This window comes from Salvelinus alpinus, chromosome 9 (assembly GCF_045679555.1).
Source record: "Salvelinus alpinus chromosome 9, SLU_Salpinus.1, whole genome shotgun sequence".
NCBI classification, from domain to species: domain Eukaryota; kingdom Metazoa; phylum Chordata; class Actinopteri; order Salmoniformes; family Salmonidae; genus Salvelinus; species Salvelinus alpinus.
Window position 1 is genome coordinate 36,791,978 of NC_092094.1, and position 17,719 is coordinate 36,809,696.

Below are 17,719 nucleotides of genomic sequence, written 5' to 3' on the forward strand. Positions count from 1 at the left end.
AAGAGCTCTCCAAGGATGTCAGGGACAAGATTGTAGACCTACACAAGGCTGGAATGGGCTACAAGACCATCGCCAAGCAGCTTGGTGAGAAGGTGACAACAGTTTCTGTGATTATTCGCAAATGGAAGAAACACAAAAGAACTGTCAATCTCCCTCAGCCTGGTGCTCCATGCAAGATCTCACCTCGTGGAGTTGCAATGATCATGAGAACGGTGAGGAATCAGTCCAGAACTACACAGGAGGATCTTGTCAATGATCTCAAGGCAGCTGGGACCATAGTCATCAAGAAAACAATTGGTAACACACTATGCCGTGAAGGACTGAAATCCTGCAGCGCCCGCAAGGTCCCCCTGCTCAAGAAAGCATATATACATGCCCGTCTGAAGTTTGCGAATGAACATCTGAATGATTCAGAGGACAACTGGGTGAACGTGTTGTGGTCAGATGAGACCAAAATGGAGTTCTTTGGCATCAACCCAACTTGCCGTGTTTGGAGGAGGAGGAATGCTGCCTATGACCCCAAGAAACCATCCCCACCGTCAAACATGGAGGTGGAAACATTATGCTTTGGGGGTGTTTTTCTGCTAAAGGGACAGGACAACTTCACCGCATCAAAGGGACGATGGACGGGGCCATGTACCGTCAAATCTTGGGTGAAAACCTCCTTCCCTCAGCCAGGGTATTGAAAATGGGTCGTGGATGGGTATTCCAGCATGACAATGACCCAAAACACACGGCCAAGGCAACAAAGGAGTGGCTCAAGAAGAAGCACATTAAGGTCCTGGAGTGGCCTAGCCAGTCTCCAGACCTTAATCCCATAGAAAATCTGTGGAGGGAGCTGAAGGTTCGAGTTGCCAAACGTCAGCCTCGAAACCTTAATGACTTGAAGAAGATCTGCAAAGAGGAGTGGGACAAAATCCCTCCTGAGATGTTTGCAAACCTGGTGGCCAACTACAAGAAACGTCTGACCTCTGTGATTGCCAACAAGGGTTTTGCCACCAAGTACTAAGTCATGTTTTGCAGAGGGGTCAAATACTTATTTCCCTCATTAAAATGCAAATCAATTCATAACATTTTTGACATGCGTTTTTCTGGATTTTTTTGTTGATATTCTGTCTCTCACTGTTCAAATAAACCTACCATTAAAATTATAGACTGATCATTTCTTTGTCAGTGGGCAAACGTACAAAATCAGCAGGGGATCAAATACTTTTTTCCCTCACTGTAGTTCTGGGGTTGGAGCGGTCTAAAGCTGGGCTAATAACACAATTCAGATCCCCGCCAAATATCAAAAGATGGGTGGTCAGAGAAGAGATTTTCCCCAGCAACCCATTGGCAAATTCAACATCATCAAAATTGGGAGCATATACATTGACCAATACTACAGGTGTTTGCCAAATGGTGCCAGTTATTATTAAATATCTCCCATTACTGTCTGAAATAACATTAGTAGTAGAGAAATGTATTATTTTACTAACCAAAATTGCAACACCTCTTTCTTTGGAGTTAAAGTCTGAGTGGAAAACCTGACTGAGCCTGGAGTTTTGTAGCCTTGAATGATCTTTAATGCATAAATGGGTCACTTGTAAAAAATACCTTTTAGCTTTTTCAAATGGGAAAGACTCTTGACAGGATTATTCATTGTCTTAGTATTCAAGGATAAAAACGTTCTAGGATTAGGCCTACCTATTCCAATATTACTATTATTAGCGTTGTTAGCCATCTAAAATATTGAAAGGAAAAAGGTGTGAAAACAAACCAAGTATTTGCAAAAATAACAGAGAAAACTGATGAAAAAAGCAACAACAAAAAAATAAAAATTTAAAAGGACCAAAAAAGGTCACTCCCCCTCCCACCCAAATCCGAAGTCTCCTTCCCCAGCGAATGGAGACAGCAGATTGACGTTTGCGCAGCTTCGGTACATATAAACAGAAACCGTTCCTTTCCTAATGCGGAGAGGCTCCATAGCACGAGTAGTGAAATACATTTGAAAAGGAATTCACAAAATGGTAAAGTAGGTCAACAGATAACCAAAACAAAGTCAGAAAACCCCATAACAGTAAAACAAAACTTTCCTGACTCAGGGAGTCTTCAATCAGTGCAACATGTGCAATGTCTCTTAAGGATGGCCAAATAAGTGTCCCGCAGTATGTTACCCTGTTACAAAAAAGAAAAGGGGCAGAGTGTATGTACATGTACGAATGATCAATGGGGTGTAATAAAGTGGTGAAAAGTCCTTCAGTAAGTATCTAGATAAAAAATCTAGGAAAGCTCTGCAAAAGCCTGGAATTGTAGCCATGCATTGCTATGCTAGCCACCTAGACAAATAAAAAGGACCTCCCAAACGTGTAGCTTAAATAACAACCACACAAGACAGTATTAGTCATTTTTATCAGAGTTCAATAGTGTTTCTGCAGAGTAGAAAAGGAATGGCAACAGGGGGAAAAAGTACCTGCCATGAAAATCAAAACATACCTTTTGACTTGGAGGGTAGGCTAGGTTATGCATGCTAACTGGCAAAAGAGTAGGTCATAGATCCAAAAAAACGGCTCAGAAGTGACTGTCGAACCGACGCTGGGCATCCTCGTGGGAGTCGAACTGTAGCTTGTCGTCTCCGCCCGCTGGGGAGGGGGCAAATGGGCTTTGTCCAGCTTTGGGGGTGATGGAACTATGGCAGGACCCAGCACCTCCACGAAGAAGTCTGACATGAACTTAACTGAGTCCCCTCCTTCAAGTTTCTCTGGTATACCAACAACCCAAAGATTGCAATGGCGAGAAAGGGTCACTGTAGTCACACAGGTCATGTTCAAAGCCGCCAAGTCGTTCATGGCTCGGACACCATCCAGGACGGTGGAGAAGAGGGGCCAGAGCAGCATCAATGGCAGTTTTGAGCTGGGTGGCAATGGTAGCTGTGATTTCCGAGACCAGAACCGTACGGAGGTTCTGACGATCTGTGTGGAGTGTGACCACATGAGAATCCGTAACGGTTGGACTGGAGTCGGTGCCATTACCATTCACATTTGCCATCACGGTTGAAACGTTAGTTACAGGTCTTCTGCACCTCAGATCGTGTGACATTTGAATCAAAAAGGTAACTTACGAGGTCATCAATCAAATCTGATATGTAAGAAAGTGGAATGCAAAGTAAAAATGTGGCAAATTTAACTCATGCGTACAAGCCTCGTCCACATGCTTCTTCTCCACTCACATGCTAAACCAGGAGCCCCCATCACATGATCAAATGGATTTCCTTACCTATTTTTCTGCTTTTATCTCCCTCTTTTTCTCAACCCCTCACTTTTTACTTCTGTCTTTCTTTCTGTCCAGTCCCTGTACCTGATTCGTCAGGAGATGACGGTATCCCAGAAGCAGCTGGGAGAATTCTGTGAGGCCCTGAAGCAGTACCTGAAGAATGTCTCTGCTGAAAGAGACTGCTTCCAGTGAGTCCACCTATTTAACTTTATCTGTGTATCTTTCATTGTCCATCTCACACAATACCTTTCGTGACCATTTGTCCACTGTGTGTGTTTTTCTACCTGGCTGATGTATTCACAACCTAACTGGTTATCTACCAGTGGAGGCTCTTCAGAGGAGGAAGGGGAGGACCAACCTCCTCAGTGAATTTCATTTTTTTTTTAAAGTAAAACATTGAAAAAGTTATCCTTTTTAGATTAAACTATACTAAATATATTTACATCACCAAATAATTTACTAAAACACAATGTTTTGCAATGAAGGCCTTCAGTAGCCTCAACAGCACTCTGTCGGGTAGCACCATGGTGTAGCCGGAGGACAGCAAGCTTCCTTCCTCCTCTTGGTACATTGACTTCAATACAAAACCTAGAAGGCTCTTGGTTCTCACCCCCTTCCATAGACTTACACAGTAATTATGGCAACTTCCGGAGGATGTCCTCCAACCTTTCAGAGCTCTTGCAGCATGAACTGACATATTGTCCACCCAATCAAAGGATCAGAGAATGAATCTAGTACTGAAAGCATAAGCACAGCTAGCTAGCACTGCAGTGCATACAATGTGGTGAGTAGTTGACTCAAAGACAATAGTTGAATAAATGAGTTTATGGCTAGTTTAGTTACTCAAACACCCAACTTAAACAGAGGGGTGCTATGTTAGCTAGACGGCTGTGACTATCCAACACAACACTGGAACTCTTCCAAGTCAAGGTAAGCTTTTGGATTTATTCATTTATTGCTGGTGTAACTGCTTACTGATTATACACTGTAACGTTACTGCATGATTGTAGCTGGTTTACTAACACATTAGTTCTATTGGCTATGTTGACTAGGACGTTACTTTAGATAATATGTAGGCTGTGTGTAGCGGTTATGACATGGTTTGGCTAGAAGCATTTTTTTCGCCTGGTCACAAACAGATGATGTGTTGTTCATTGAAGTCCACAAACGAAGGGAAAAGGTGAAATTGTCCAATAGAAACTCTTGTTTGCAACTGACGAATGATTACACCCTAGATAAGCTAGATGCAGGCAAGAGTGTGCAAGGCAGTATTGAATGTGTCATTGTCTGTCCATGTGTCACTGTCTGTCATCAAATTTTTCTCTCGACCTGTGTGCACTTACGTTGTAAACTTCATTCTTAGGCTAGGTTGTACCAACCTCGTGATGGGTATAGGGAAAATTGTAGTATCATGACGTAGCCTAAACTTATCGATGTTACATTGAACTGGGTGAATGGAATATGCATAACAGTCATCCAACATGCTGTAATAGAAATAAGGTCATGCTCATGAAACACAAATGGTCCTCCCTCATCATAAACAGCACTGATTGCCACTGTTATCTACTGACCATGCTCAAGTACTTTACCAATCTTCAATATACAACTTAATATTGTGAGACAGATGCCCTGACACATTTCTTTGTTAACCCTGTTGTGATTGTGTCATGCCTTTGCAAATCCTCACATTTGTCTCTGGCATGATGGGCCATGCCTTCATACAGATGGAGGATCTTAATTTGAGCCAGTTTGTTACAGCTGGAAAATAATCCTGAAGCAACAAGAAATTTGAATTATTATGTGGATTATAATACATTTTTGTGAGGGTTGATTCATTTTTCGTAAGGGAAAATAAAGTCTGTAATTTCAAAGTGGAAATTACAAACTTCAGAAGCCTTTTTAAAACTCAAATACACCAGTTTTAAAAGTAAAGTACTCCTGCAACAGGGTGATCAAATTAAGATCCTACATCTGTAATGCTGATTTTGTCACAATGCTCCGCAAGGTACTAATCTCATCTCAAATTATAATGGCAGGAAGGCTCGGGGAGGAAACTCAGAGAGAGCATGAATAGATATTAGAAAATAATGGACAAATAAGTCAACATTACAGATAGGGAGAGACAGAGCGCATCTGAGTGCTGGTGTGTACAGGTTATGGATGGTTGAGGGAGCATCTGGCAGAGAAAGGATGTGCTGGGGACTGAAGAGGCAATCAGACTCGATAAACCTGTTTAACACGCTGTTGTTCTCTGCCTCTCCACAACCATCATCAACCAGGAGGAATCTCCATGTGACAAGGGACGATGAAATGGAAAATAGGGCTGAGCAGATTAGAGAAACCTGGATTTAGGTGGACAGAGCCTCTCAGATCGTCTTGCTCTGAGCTGAGGTAATGTGCGGCAGCCTACTGCACAACCTCCAAATATGCTTTAGAGCACTGCTGTCATAGCAAGGAAAGAGCTGATTTGTAGAGAATATGACATGTATATCCACTATTACTGCTGCTGCCTGTAGCACAAATATATCTTCTTTCCTATCAATGTAGCAGCAGATTCTCATGCCCAGGGTGTGTAAGACTCAGTTCAAAAGGACAAGTTCCTCTACAGTCATTTCAGAGCGACTCCCTGAAGCCAAGTCCAGAAAATAGGCATTTCAGCATTTTGTAGTCTCATCATAATACACGTAGGGATGGTGAATAATTGATTACTGAGGAATTGGGCTCTGACTCTGGACTGTGAATAGGCTGTTTTCTTTCTCTCTCTCTTTCTCACATTACCACTATTTAAGTCTGAAACTTTATTTTCCTCCCTCATGTCTCTACTATAGGTTGTTATAAGTGCTTCTACATGGTACTAATACATCCTGCAAATTATGCCATAAGAATACGTCCTCCTTTTTAAGTCCTTGAATTTACACATACACACAAACAACCCACAGACAAACATTGACAAAGTTATGGGAAGGAAGCACACGTGTGGATGCACAGACACACACTCAGACACCCTCCCCTTGTGCACATCTTTCTTTTAGATGGACACACATTGACTTGGACATGTTTTTTTTTTCGGTTTGAAGAGTGTGATTGTGGAGCCTCGCACAGCAGCGGCCCGTCAAATGAAACAACGCAGTGGTCTGATCTAGTTGTAACCTCAGACAGAGAGCTGTCAGCTGTAATGGAAGCATTCAGGAGGTCAATAAGATGTGTCAGGAGTCTCTCCAGTTGCGAGCCCCACTATGATGGAAGGAAACATAAAACCCAGCTCATACAGTAGAACTCTTCTACTACACTAAACCCCTGAGACACAGGTCAGCCGTCTGAACCACTACTGCCCTCCAGTGGAGGATTACGCGTGGGAGTGAGTGGAGCTGAAGTCAAGTGACTATGGGCATCTACTATAATGGTTGACTATGGGTGTCTATTATTATGGTTTATGTGGTGTGAAAGTGTTTCTGTGCTCAACTACCACACATCACTCTCTGACATCTGTCTGCGTAAAGCTTATTGGTAATTCACTGTTTTTATTCAAATATTTTATAGTTCTCCAATGTCCTCTGCCCATTATTGACTTGCCAGTGTCTTACTCTATCTCTCTTTTTGTATTCCTTTCTTCCTCAGTGTGACTGCAGTGCGGCTGCCAGATGGGCTCTCCTTCGTGGTGTATGAGTTCTGGGATGGAGAGGAGGAGTGGAAAAAGTAAGTTCTAGAATTGTGTCTCATTTGACATCTCACCCATGGAGTCATCCCTCCCTCCCCCACATTTCCTGACCCTTCACCCCTTGGTCTTCTTATAATCCCCATAGGTACAATTTCCAGAAAATATGGAATCAATAATGCACAATAATTTGATATGTTGGTGTCTACTATTTTGTAAGCACAGTTCTTATATGAGATGTGTATTTTTTTACACAATTGGGTAGATGATTACAGAAGAGCCGTCATTGCTTAGTGTTTTTGTTTAAATGTTCATACAAAGCTAACATCTGGAGTCAGACTTTGGTTAAGCAGACTTCAGAGGTACAGAGCTCTATCACGGCAGGAACCTATCTACAGCTATAGCCACTGAATAAGGCTGACATACTATAATTACTTATCGATGTTTTGCGAGATGTGCTGAGGCTGCAACGAGTCTCTATCTTTCAAGTTCCCTATTCATATTTTACTGTTCACAATCACAATATCGTCTATGGGGCGTAGGAGAACTGAAGGAGTGAGCGTGTGTGCGTCTGCATGCATGGGTGTGCGAGTCTGTGTTTATATGTAATCTCATGCCCTCCACCTGTGTCCTCAGGCACCTCCAGGCTGCATCCTTCAAGGCCTTTCAACATGTTAAAGTTGACACTCTGTGCCAGCCTGAGGCTGTGTCCACTGTTGCTGTGCCAGGTTAGTCTCCTGAGAGAGAGCTGGCATAGAGCACAATCCCCTGCGTAATGCTGGCATAGTGCCATATATCTGGGATGGGGAGCCCTGATAGCGATGGAACCTACTGGGGGAGAGAACTGTTTGAAGTAGAGCAGTCAGGGAAAACACATACCCTGATATGATATTATATTTACTTATTGTTATTGGTATAAATGCATGTCATAGACATACCTCAGGCAAACCTGAAAATGTATGACATTCAATTTGAATTATATTATGCAGTGTATCATCATTGTATTATCACATTGAGCAGAGAAACACTAGACCTGAGTGTGAAAGTGTTGTAAATGATTTATCTATTCCTGAGCTGCTTGTCTAACTGAACTCCCCCTCGCTCTCTCTCCCTGCAGCCGCCTGGTGCAGCCTGAGCAGAGACTGATGGGGGTGGGGACGCATCGCCTAAGTCCACAACACCCCCATCCTTAGCTCCCACATACCCCCTTTACCTCACTCTCACCCCCACAATCCCTCTTTCTCTCTTTTGTAAGTACATGTTTACACAGTGTCTGTTTGATATTGAGACAAAATGGAAGGCATCAATTGCAGTGAATATTAAACAGTGCATTAAAGCGAGATTACCGCCATCCAATGCATTTGTTCATTATATCGTTCACCCTCAAGTCATTGTAGAAATGAGGTGAACAGTTAACCTGCTTTTGAGGCTCTACTGCATGTCATCAATTTTGACTAAAAGACATGAACCTGCTGCTGCTGCTAATGACAGTAATAGAGCCCTCAACATTCATCTCTATCAAGCTGTGAAGGTTCGTTTTTTTCCGTTGTGTTAAGAGTACTTGTATGAATCAGCAATGGATATATTAGCTGTTAAAGTCTAGTAAAATTATATGAAAACATGTTCTATTATAATTATATTTGTATTGACGTCTTTAGTGGTAAAGTGCAAAATTCTTCAGAAAAAGCGGTTACAACAAAAGCAGGAAAACTTGTGGTTTGCTGCAGACAGTTTCCCTTTTGAACAACTCATCTCAAGCCTTAAACATCAGCATAGGGTTGAGGTTGTAGGATTTCCAATAATGCAGTTGCTGCAGATCCAACTTCACAGGACCGCAATCAGTTTCATGAGGATATGCATTTAGATCTTGAGTTATAGTGTTGTTTTGAATGATGTACAGTGAGCAAATTTTAGAGCAGATGGTGTTAACTGTAGCATAGCCTACAGAGACTGTGCATAAAGTAGAGAATAAACACATGAGCAGAACATGATCCACACATGCACAGAATCTTTAGGACCTTTAGTCGAGGGAATAAAGATCTGGGAAAAGTCAGATCCACAGCCACGGCCCTCCCATAAACACAGAGTAATTTGATTTTAAACATCTAACGCACAGCCACATATTACAATCACAATGTTCATTGCAATTGAGCAAAAAGGAGATGTTTCACATGCCTATCAAGCAAATGATAGTAACAGAAAATATATCAGAAAGAATGTTCACCCACCAACCCAGTTGAATAACCTCTTGTGCACATCTAGGAGCATGACCAGTTTGTCCAACTCCAACAACCTGAAATCAACATTATCCAACAGACCCAGTCGAAAAGCACAATGTAAATTAATGAAATATAGCGATTACATATATTTAAAGTATGAGTGTATTACAAATTATCTCAATAAAAGTGTTTTTATCTATAAACAATAATGTATGAATCACTCATCTTGATCTACCTTTAGAGGGTGGAATCTTTCACCCACTTCTCCATTGAATTTCTTAGTTTGTTCTGTAAGCACATGGTGGTGGCAAGCTTGTCCTTAACCAATTGGGGGATATCAAACCCTCACTCCCCAGGATAAGATTATCATCTCAGATAATTACATGTAAGTATAGCAAAGACTGTCCCTGTTCACTGTAAAAATACAACTTTATTTACTTGGCTTTGATCGTAACTAGGACCACCACTGAAATGAAAATAACACATGTCCAGTTCCATCTCTGGTGCTAAGCCACATTGCACTTTTCTTTGAGAGAACCCTGGACTTCTCCGTGTTAATACACCCGTGATATAAATAATAAATAGCACGCCTTGGGCTTCATATTAGCCTCAGCATCAGTATTACAGAGCAAGAGCATGGCTCCCTTGTTGACATAGACTTATGTGGGGAAATTCTACTGGAAAGGTTTTCTATCCGTAGCTTCCGTTGGGTTCTGTATGAACAGGTCAGAGCCAGTCAGAAAATGCCAATTCTATTTCTGTAACATTCCTGGCTGTTCCCTAAACTGTGCAACCAAATTTTTTCTCCCCGTCTCTTGAGTGCATGTTAAAATGAATGTCCAGTAACATATTTTCTATAGTATTTAGCCATGCTACTTTCACTGGGTTTTGTGGATTTCTTATTTTTCTTTTATAGTATTCCTATAAAAGGACAGACAAAACAAATATATATATGAATAGAAAATGGCATACAGAATGAACATTCACTTTTATGGCAGTGTTTAGAGAAATACTCATTCTTATACTTATGTATGTTTCAGTAAAATGGCTTTCTCTCTGAGTGTAGAGACTTATTGCAGGGATGCAAGTACTATATTTGGTCTTAAAACTGTTGAAATTCTAGATAATGTAGAATGATAAAACTCAATAAAATGGAAATACACCATGAATCTGTTGCTTCATTGCTTTACATTTCTGGGAAAGCATGCACACAACATGTAGTATGAAGACTAATGAAAAACAAATGCCAGTGCATATTTCCTATAAAACATTTTACTTCTGATAAACATGTCAATACAATGAAAAACATCGACATACTGTACACAAAAGGCAGAATCGTAACTTGAGACAGCAACCTATGTGAGAATACACCATTTATGTTCATTCAAAATATCAAAGCAAACACCACACACACATTAACAAAAAGTGAAAATAACTCACTTTCTCCCCCACCCCCATATGACATGTTCACTCTATGGCCATCCTTTCATTATGGCTGTAAATACTTTTTTTTTAACCTATTATGTAAACTTCCATTCCGATTTCCTTCAGTGTATCAGACAGTAAGCAGAACACATTGTGCAAATGAAATAATACAAAAGTAAGAAGAATAAGAATAGAAAACTCCACTATTCCTACCCAGTAAACAAATCTCACACAATGAAGACATGTACCAGTTAGGGTTAGATCTTATTGAGGAGCTGTATGATGGCGATGGTGGTGCTCTGTCCAAAGATGAAGGCCCCACAGATCAGAGTGATCATCCCCCATGTTGTTAGGACCACTCTGAGAGGGAATGGGGGAGGGGGAGTGAGAAAATAAAGCAGAAACATGGTGTCAATGAAAAGAAGGATTTGGATGGATGAATGGTTTGAATGAGTGACCATGATTGGTTTAAACTCACCGTGTTTTGAAAGATACTTGCTCTGACTGCATGGCAAATACTAGACATAACCCTGCACACAAGCAGATAAAGCAAACATACATTATCTCTGCTGGTTCGATTCACATACAACTGTGTGGGAGAGAGTGAAGGTGTGAAAGGGGGATAATTTTCCCACCTGGGAAGATGAAAATGAAAAATGCGCTGATTCCCCCAATGATACTGATAACCTTGCTGATGTCTGGGATGAACATGGCAATTAGCAGGGTGACGGTGATCCAGGCTATAGTCAGCCCCACGCGGCTACAGTTCTCATACGACTCGGTCACAACGTGGAAGCGCCGACGGAAACTCAGCAGTGGGTCCTGAATCACGGACCTGAGTGCAGAACGTTAGAGACACTGCAATGAGACTCACTGGGTCAAACAGACAAATTTACTAACAAGTTCTTTATTTCGACATAAAATGTTCTGATTTAAATGGCCAATGAATGATATTTCTATGTAATGCCCATTATTAAATGCTCTCCAGCCATCATGTTACCTTCCTAGCAGGAGGATGATGGGGAAGATGGTGATGATAGAGATCCCAAAGAGCAGTCTTGCAATGATCATGAGGACATCGTCCCCTGTGTATGACATCAGAATATCTGCTGCAACATCCTTGCCAAATGTCAGGTATCCGTAAACACCTGAACCAGAAAGGGAGGGGAAACCTTCAAACACCAACTTTACCTAAAAGGTTCTTCAGCTGTCCCCATAGGAGAACCCTTTGAAGAACCCTTTTAGGTTTCAGGTAGAACCCTTTATGGTTCCATGTAGAACCCTTTCCACAGAGGAAACCTAAAAGGGTTCTACCTGAAACCTAAAAGGGTCCTCCTGTGGGGACAGCTGAAGAACCCCTTTGGAACCTTTTTTTCTAAGAGTCTACAATAGCATAGTCACTGTGTTCACTACAATCACTTGGTGCTATGAGCCGGAGTATTGAAGGGATGAGTCTCACCAGTTAGGGAGTAAATGACCAGGCAGAAGAACATGGACACCACAGAGATGAACACCCAATGGGACAGGCTTTTGTTCTCCATGCTGCTGTAGATGGCTATGCAGGCCTCGTGACACTGGAGCACAGAAGGATACAGAACAGAACATGGCAGGATCAGAATGCAAAGCTCAGAGAAACATGACTACATAGACCTGTGACAGGCTTGAGTCCTTTGAATCATTCTGGTGGCCAGTTAGCTCTGGCCCTTACATTGAGACTATGTATAGCATGGGGCTCCACAGCTCTTAATGCTTCCAATCATAGAACGTCAGATCCTTTGTCACAAGCTGACAATTCAACTATATACATTACACTAGCAAGGTTCTTCCAGGTTTTCTATATCAAATTTTACTCAACATTCCTCCATCCACCTTCCTTCAGGATTCCCATCCTTCCTTTTTTTTCACCAGCTCAGTAATCAATCAGCCCGGGGGTGCAGGGGCTCAGGGAGCTGGGCTTTGTCTGCCTCTCTCCCCACTTCCCTTTTATTACATTTCTGACAATCCCCCTGTGTTTCCTTGATTACTCAGAAGATTACAAACAATATCTCTGAAAATGAGTAATATTTTCCAATTTTCCTCCAATCTTACCCAAGTTAAAATATTGAACAGAGAAACAGCTTTCCTCTGCCGGATAGCCTGAGGCTCTGTTGGACTGTGATGACTGACCAGTCCTCAATAGACAGCTCCTCAATTGACCAGAATTTGGGGTAAATGCCAGACTTTTAACCATTGGCTTCATAAAGAAAATAAATCTAACCTCACAAGAGACCACTTTGAAAACCAAACATGTTTGAAGCCGTACTCACCTGAAAGCCAAAGCAGATGGTCGGGATAACGCTGAACATCGAAGCCCAAGAGCTTATTCTACAGAGAGACGACAAGAAAACTTCAGAGTGGCTCTTAAAAGGGCTTTTTCAACAAGACCTAATCTGACCTGAGGCAATTTCAGTCTTTTACAGTTTCTGTCAATCACATCGACACATTACAATGTGTGGGCTGAGGGCTCGGACTCCACTCCCAGACAGTCAAAATGTAGCTCAAAATGAAAATACCTTTAACAACGGAACAAGGACTAAAAGCTCCTAATATTATAGGGCATCTTAGATCCTGATCTCACAGACTTCTTTACAGGTTACATTTAACTTGAAAGCATTTTCCGACTATATCGATATGATTTTATGATAGGCCTATCCTGAAGGCCATCACATAGGCCTATGCTGAAGGCCATCACATAGGCCTATGCTGAAGGGCATCCCATAGGCCTATGCTGAAGGCCATCCCATAGGCCTATGCTGAAGGCCATCCCATAGGCCTATGCTGAAGGCCATCACATAGGCCTATGCTAAAGGCCATCATATAGGCCTATCATAAAATCATATCGATATTGTTCACGTCACTCAGACTATGTAACAAGGACATAAATTGCTCAAAGGTCAAACTAATATGAATTGGGATTACAAGCACTCACCCACTTGTGTACAAGGGGGATATATGCACCTCACTGCCCTCTCTTGTGTGATATTTCACAATGATGGCCACTGTTAGGTATGTAGCCGCCAGAGTACCTAAAACACTTCAAAAAGAGGGAAAGGGTTGAGCATAACATGAGATTGAATATGGCAGTAACAGCCATTGCAAATCTTTGCAATGCTGTAGTACACTGCCCATAAATTACTCACTCACCTGATGTACTTCTGAATACTGATCTCTTTAGGGATGGAGAGAGGGAGGATGAGAAAGACACACAGGAGGATGAGGGCGAAATGTGGGTGTGTGTACCAGTGGTATGGCATATCTGTCTCAGGCAATCCAGTGATCAACTCATAAAGGGAGATGCATACTGCAACACAAACACATAAATTACATAAAGAAACATGTATCAGATACTGTATATGAAGTTGAAAATATATATCATTAACCTATTTCCAATGATCATCATTACATCATGAGAAGAGGGGACAGAAAAATCTGATGATTTCAAAGGCTCCAGAAGAAATAGTTCAGGAAGGAATGACTTTATTATGAAACGGTAACATAATCCAGTAAGAGATAGTTAGGGAGTCATGCAGGAGTCATGCAGTCGGGGAGAAGCATGAAGATACTCACGTTTCTCCAGCTGGTCCGACACTACGACCAGGAAGGCCACAGAGATCATAAAGAGGTTGAAGATGAAGACGACCTCACAGAGCTGCCCGATGGCAGGCCCACACACATCCTTCACCACGGCCTGGTACGTGTTCTGACCACTGATGGAGGAGGAGTAGCCCAGGATTACCAGGCCACTGATGAGGAACACCAGGGACACCTGGGGCGGAGGAGAGATGAAGATACAATCAAGAGGTTGCTGAGTGGGAGAAGAGAGATGTGATTGAGCAAATAATAAGAGAGTAGGTCTATAACGGATTGGTCTGGCTGACACCAAACTCGAAGTCTTCGTGATTCATGTCAGCCAGGCTAATAAAGGAGAACATGGATGAGGGGAAGGGATAACCAGAGGGAATTTCATAGAAAGCTGAATTTAGTGTGTACAACTGCTGAGAATGATGTGTTTGACTGCAGTGCTTTATATTGATTATATACTAAATGAAAAAAATTGAAATTGTCAACAATGATGCTATTATTTGATTAAGAATATGTAGGCTACCCAAAATTAATCAATTACGCAAGCTATCCGGCTCTTGGCATGTTAACCCCTCCTCGGCGACACTACGGTGGCAGGCCTGATCACCAACAATGATGAGACAGCCTATAGGGAGAAGGGCAGGGAACTGGCAGTGTGGTGCAAGGACAACAACCTCTCCCTCAACGTCAGCAAGACAAAGGAGCTGATCGTGGACTACAGGAAACGAAGGGCCGAGCACGCCCTTAATTCACATTGACAAGGCTGTCGTGGAGGGGGTCGAGACCTTCAAGTTCCTCGGTGTCCACATCACTAAGGATATATTATGGTCCAAACACACCAACACAGTTGTGAAGATGACACAACAACGCCTCTTCCCCCTCAGGACGCTGAAAAGATTTGGCATGGGCCCTCAGATCTTCAAAAAGTTCTGCAACTGCATCCTTGAGAGCATCTTGACTGGCTGCATCACCGCTTAGTGTGGCAACTGCTTGGCATCCAACCGCAAAGCGCTACAAAGGGTTGTGTGAACGGCCCAGTACATCACTGGGGCCGAGCTCCCTGCCATCCAGGACCTCTATACCAGGTGGTGTCAGAGAAAGGCCCTAAAAATTGTCAAAGACTCCAGCCACCCAAGTCATAGACTATTCTCTCTGCTTCCACACGGCAAGTGGTACCAATGCACCAAGTCTGGAACCAAAGACTCCAGCCACCCAAGTCATAGACTAGTCTCTCTGCTTCCGCACGGCAAGTGGTACCAATGCACCAAGTCTGGAACCAACAGCTTGAACAGCTTCTACTCCCAAGCCAAAAGACTGCTAAAAAGTTAGTTAAATAGTTAAGCAAATAGCTATCCGGACTGCGTTGACCCTTTTTGCACTAACTCTTTTGACTCATCACATATGCTGCTGCTACTGTTTACTATCTACACTATCTGTCAATTTATTCCTAGTTATATGTACATATCTACCTCAATTACCTTGTACCCCTGCACATCAACTAGGTTCTGGTCCCCAATGTTCCCTCTACGCTACGCATGTGTCTGGGAGCGTAGCACGTGCAGAGAATCACAAGGCTTAACTTCACTCAACTTTCTAGAGTTTTCCCCATTAGTTAACACTATCAACGTTTCCCTTTACTGTTGAAATTGTGATCGAATTAATGCAATATTAGCCACTTTCAATGCAACATACTGAAACAAAACGAACTATGCAAGACTTAGTATGCAAAACTATGCAAGAGATTTTGTTGTAGGCAGAGCCCATCAGAAAAGGCATGTATGGCATGACTCAGGCCCATACTCTACACAGACTGGTGCGCCATAACCAATCAGAGCTGCAGTAGGCCTATACGCAAATAGACCATTGCCATATATGGATATGTACCATTCACTTTGAACTGGACTGTTTTACAGCATGAGCGGTCGTGATTATTATGCACCTGTTTTGAGATCAAAGCGAGAGCTGCATGTAGCCACGTGTGCACATTTGTTCATATTCTTTGCTAGTTAGTGAGTCATTAGCTCAGTTATAGCTAATGTGTAGTCAGCAATGAGGGAGTGATTGCTTCCTACAAGAGCACAAACCTGTACATTTCCAGCCATCTTTAAAAAGCAGTCAGGTAAAGAGCTTTTTATGTCTTAAAGGGGCAGTGTTGTATTTTAAAACAGGCTTGAATAAGCTAAGTAGCCAATAGGCAGAGGGTAGGATAATTTGTCTGATTCTCTGTAATAATGGTATGGGAATAATAATAAATAGTATTTTGTAAAGTGGTTTCTTGCATCAAACAACACAACAAAATGTTCAGTCACCTTCTTGTCTGAAGGACAAGTGGATAAACAGGTTAATGTCAAGCCCAACATGTTTTTTTCAAAAGTCTTGTGGAATGTAGGCCTACATTGAACACCACATATTGGCTGCTACTGTAGACTGAATGATACAACCTATTTCCATGTTAAAATGTTGTGATGCATTTTCTCCACCGTTTTTTATGGTAGGCCTACATTATGATCAAATAGTCACAGTAGCCTACTTGGACACTGTTAAAACAGTAAATTAATGGGGGTATAACCCCAGTATTCACAGTAAACGTGTGCTGGAAGTTGCACAGAATTTTCACAACCTGAAGTTTGCTCAATGCAAAAAAAAACGAGGGAACATTGCTGGTACCCCTTGTATATAGCCAAGTTATCATTACTCCTTATGTATCTACTATCACGTGTTTTACTTTTCTATTATTTATTTCTCTCTGCATTGTTGGGAAAGCCAATAAGTAGACTGGGCATTTCACTGTTCGTCCACACCATTTGTTCACGAAGCACGTGACGAATACAATTTGACTTGATTTGATTCCCAAAACGAATCACCAACCAATTCTAGATGGTTCGTCCTACACAGTAAATGACAAGACTAAATCAATAGGTTTGGAGTAGGCCTACATATATCGTTTAAATTGGTTTAAATTACATGTTAAATCAGGAGGTGGTTAAAATGACGTTTAATAACAGGAATGCATCAAATAAAGTAAGTTGTGTTACTGGGGTCAGTAAAGTCACTTACCATCTCCACTGCGACCGCGGAGCGAATTCCACCGGCTTTCTCGAAAGCCCATGGGAAGTTGAGAAGTCCCGCTCCAAGCGCAGATTTGAGCATGATGAAAATTGCTCCCAAAGATCCAAGTCTTGGGCCATCTGTATCGAGTGTGGGCTTGGCCAGCAAGCTGATGCTTTCTCTCGCCAACTCTTCCATGCTTTGTCAGATTTGCTTCAAACTCTCCGAAAAACCTCTGCGACTCGTGCCAGGCGATGTGTTCACAGGAATCTGCTCAAGAAATAAAAGTGAATTAAAAAGGAGGCTGGAGCAAGGATTGGGTTGGGAAGGTCGGTGTACTTTTCTTATTTTGATTTCCTAGTCAAAAAGTAGAGTGGAAAACAGAAAACGGCTAGTTTTTAGTTTCTGAATTTGAGAAACGAAAATTGTAACTCAACTTGTTCTCTAATTTCTCTCATTGATTGTTTCAAAGTTGGACATGGTATAACTAAAACAATTA

At 42.0% G+C, this 17,719-nt stretch overlaps 2 protein-coding genes across 5 annotated transcripts in view; one reads left to right on the forward strand and one right to left on the reverse strand.

Annotated features, from left to right (window-relative positions):
• The window catches only part of LOC139584742 (N-terminal EF-hand calcium-binding protein 2-like), a 144,069-nt gene extending 135,811 nt beyond the window's left edge, over positions 1 to 8,258 (forward strand). For both annotated transcript variants that reach the window (XM_071416914.1, XM_071416913.1), the window contains 4 exons: positions 3,328 to 3,440; positions 6,871 to 6,948; positions 7,544 to 7,635; positions 8,025 to 8,258. In XM_071416914.1, the coding sequence (XP_071273015.1) occupies positions 3,328 to 3,440; positions 6,871 to 6,948; positions 7,544 to 7,635; positions 8,025 to 8,053 (312 nt within the window). In that variant the 3' untranslated portion in view covers positions 8,054 to 8,258. The remainder of the gene's footprint in view (positions 1 to 3,327; positions 3,441 to 6,870; positions 6,949 to 7,543; positions 7,636 to 8,024) is intronic.
• A 2,037-nt stretch (positions 8,259 to 10,295) lies between these two features.
• LOC139584740 (putative sodium-coupled neutral amino acid transporter 8) lies at positions 10,296 to 17,719 on the reverse strand. 3 transcript variants are annotated; one of them, XM_071416911.1, is made up of 11 exons: positions 17,658 to 17,719; positions 17,230 to 17,490; positions 14,158 to 14,356; positions 13,735 to 13,891; positions 13,520 to 13,624; positions 12,858 to 12,915; positions 12,011 to 12,125; positions 11,552 to 11,699; positions 11,187 to 11,386; positions 11,030 to 11,081; positions 10,296 to 10,911 (listed from the first exon to the last, which is right to left on the reverse strand). In XM_071416911.1, the coding sequence occupies exons 2-11, from the start codon at positions 17,416 to 17,418 to the stop codon at positions 10,809 to 10,811; spliced, it is 1,326 nt and encodes a 441-aa protein (XP_071273012.1). In that variant the 5' UTR covers positions 17,419 to 17,490; positions 17,658 to 17,719; the 3' UTR covers positions 10,296 to 10,808. The 3 variants fall into 3 exon arrangements, with proteins under 3 accessions (XP_071273012.1, XP_071273011.1, XP_071273013.1); XM_071416910.1 differs by lacking the exon at positions 17,658 to 17,719 and having other exon boundaries at positions 17,230 to 17,571; XM_071416912.1 differs by lacking the exon at positions 17,658 to 17,719 and having other exon boundaries at positions 13,735 to 13,759; positions 17,230 to 17,526.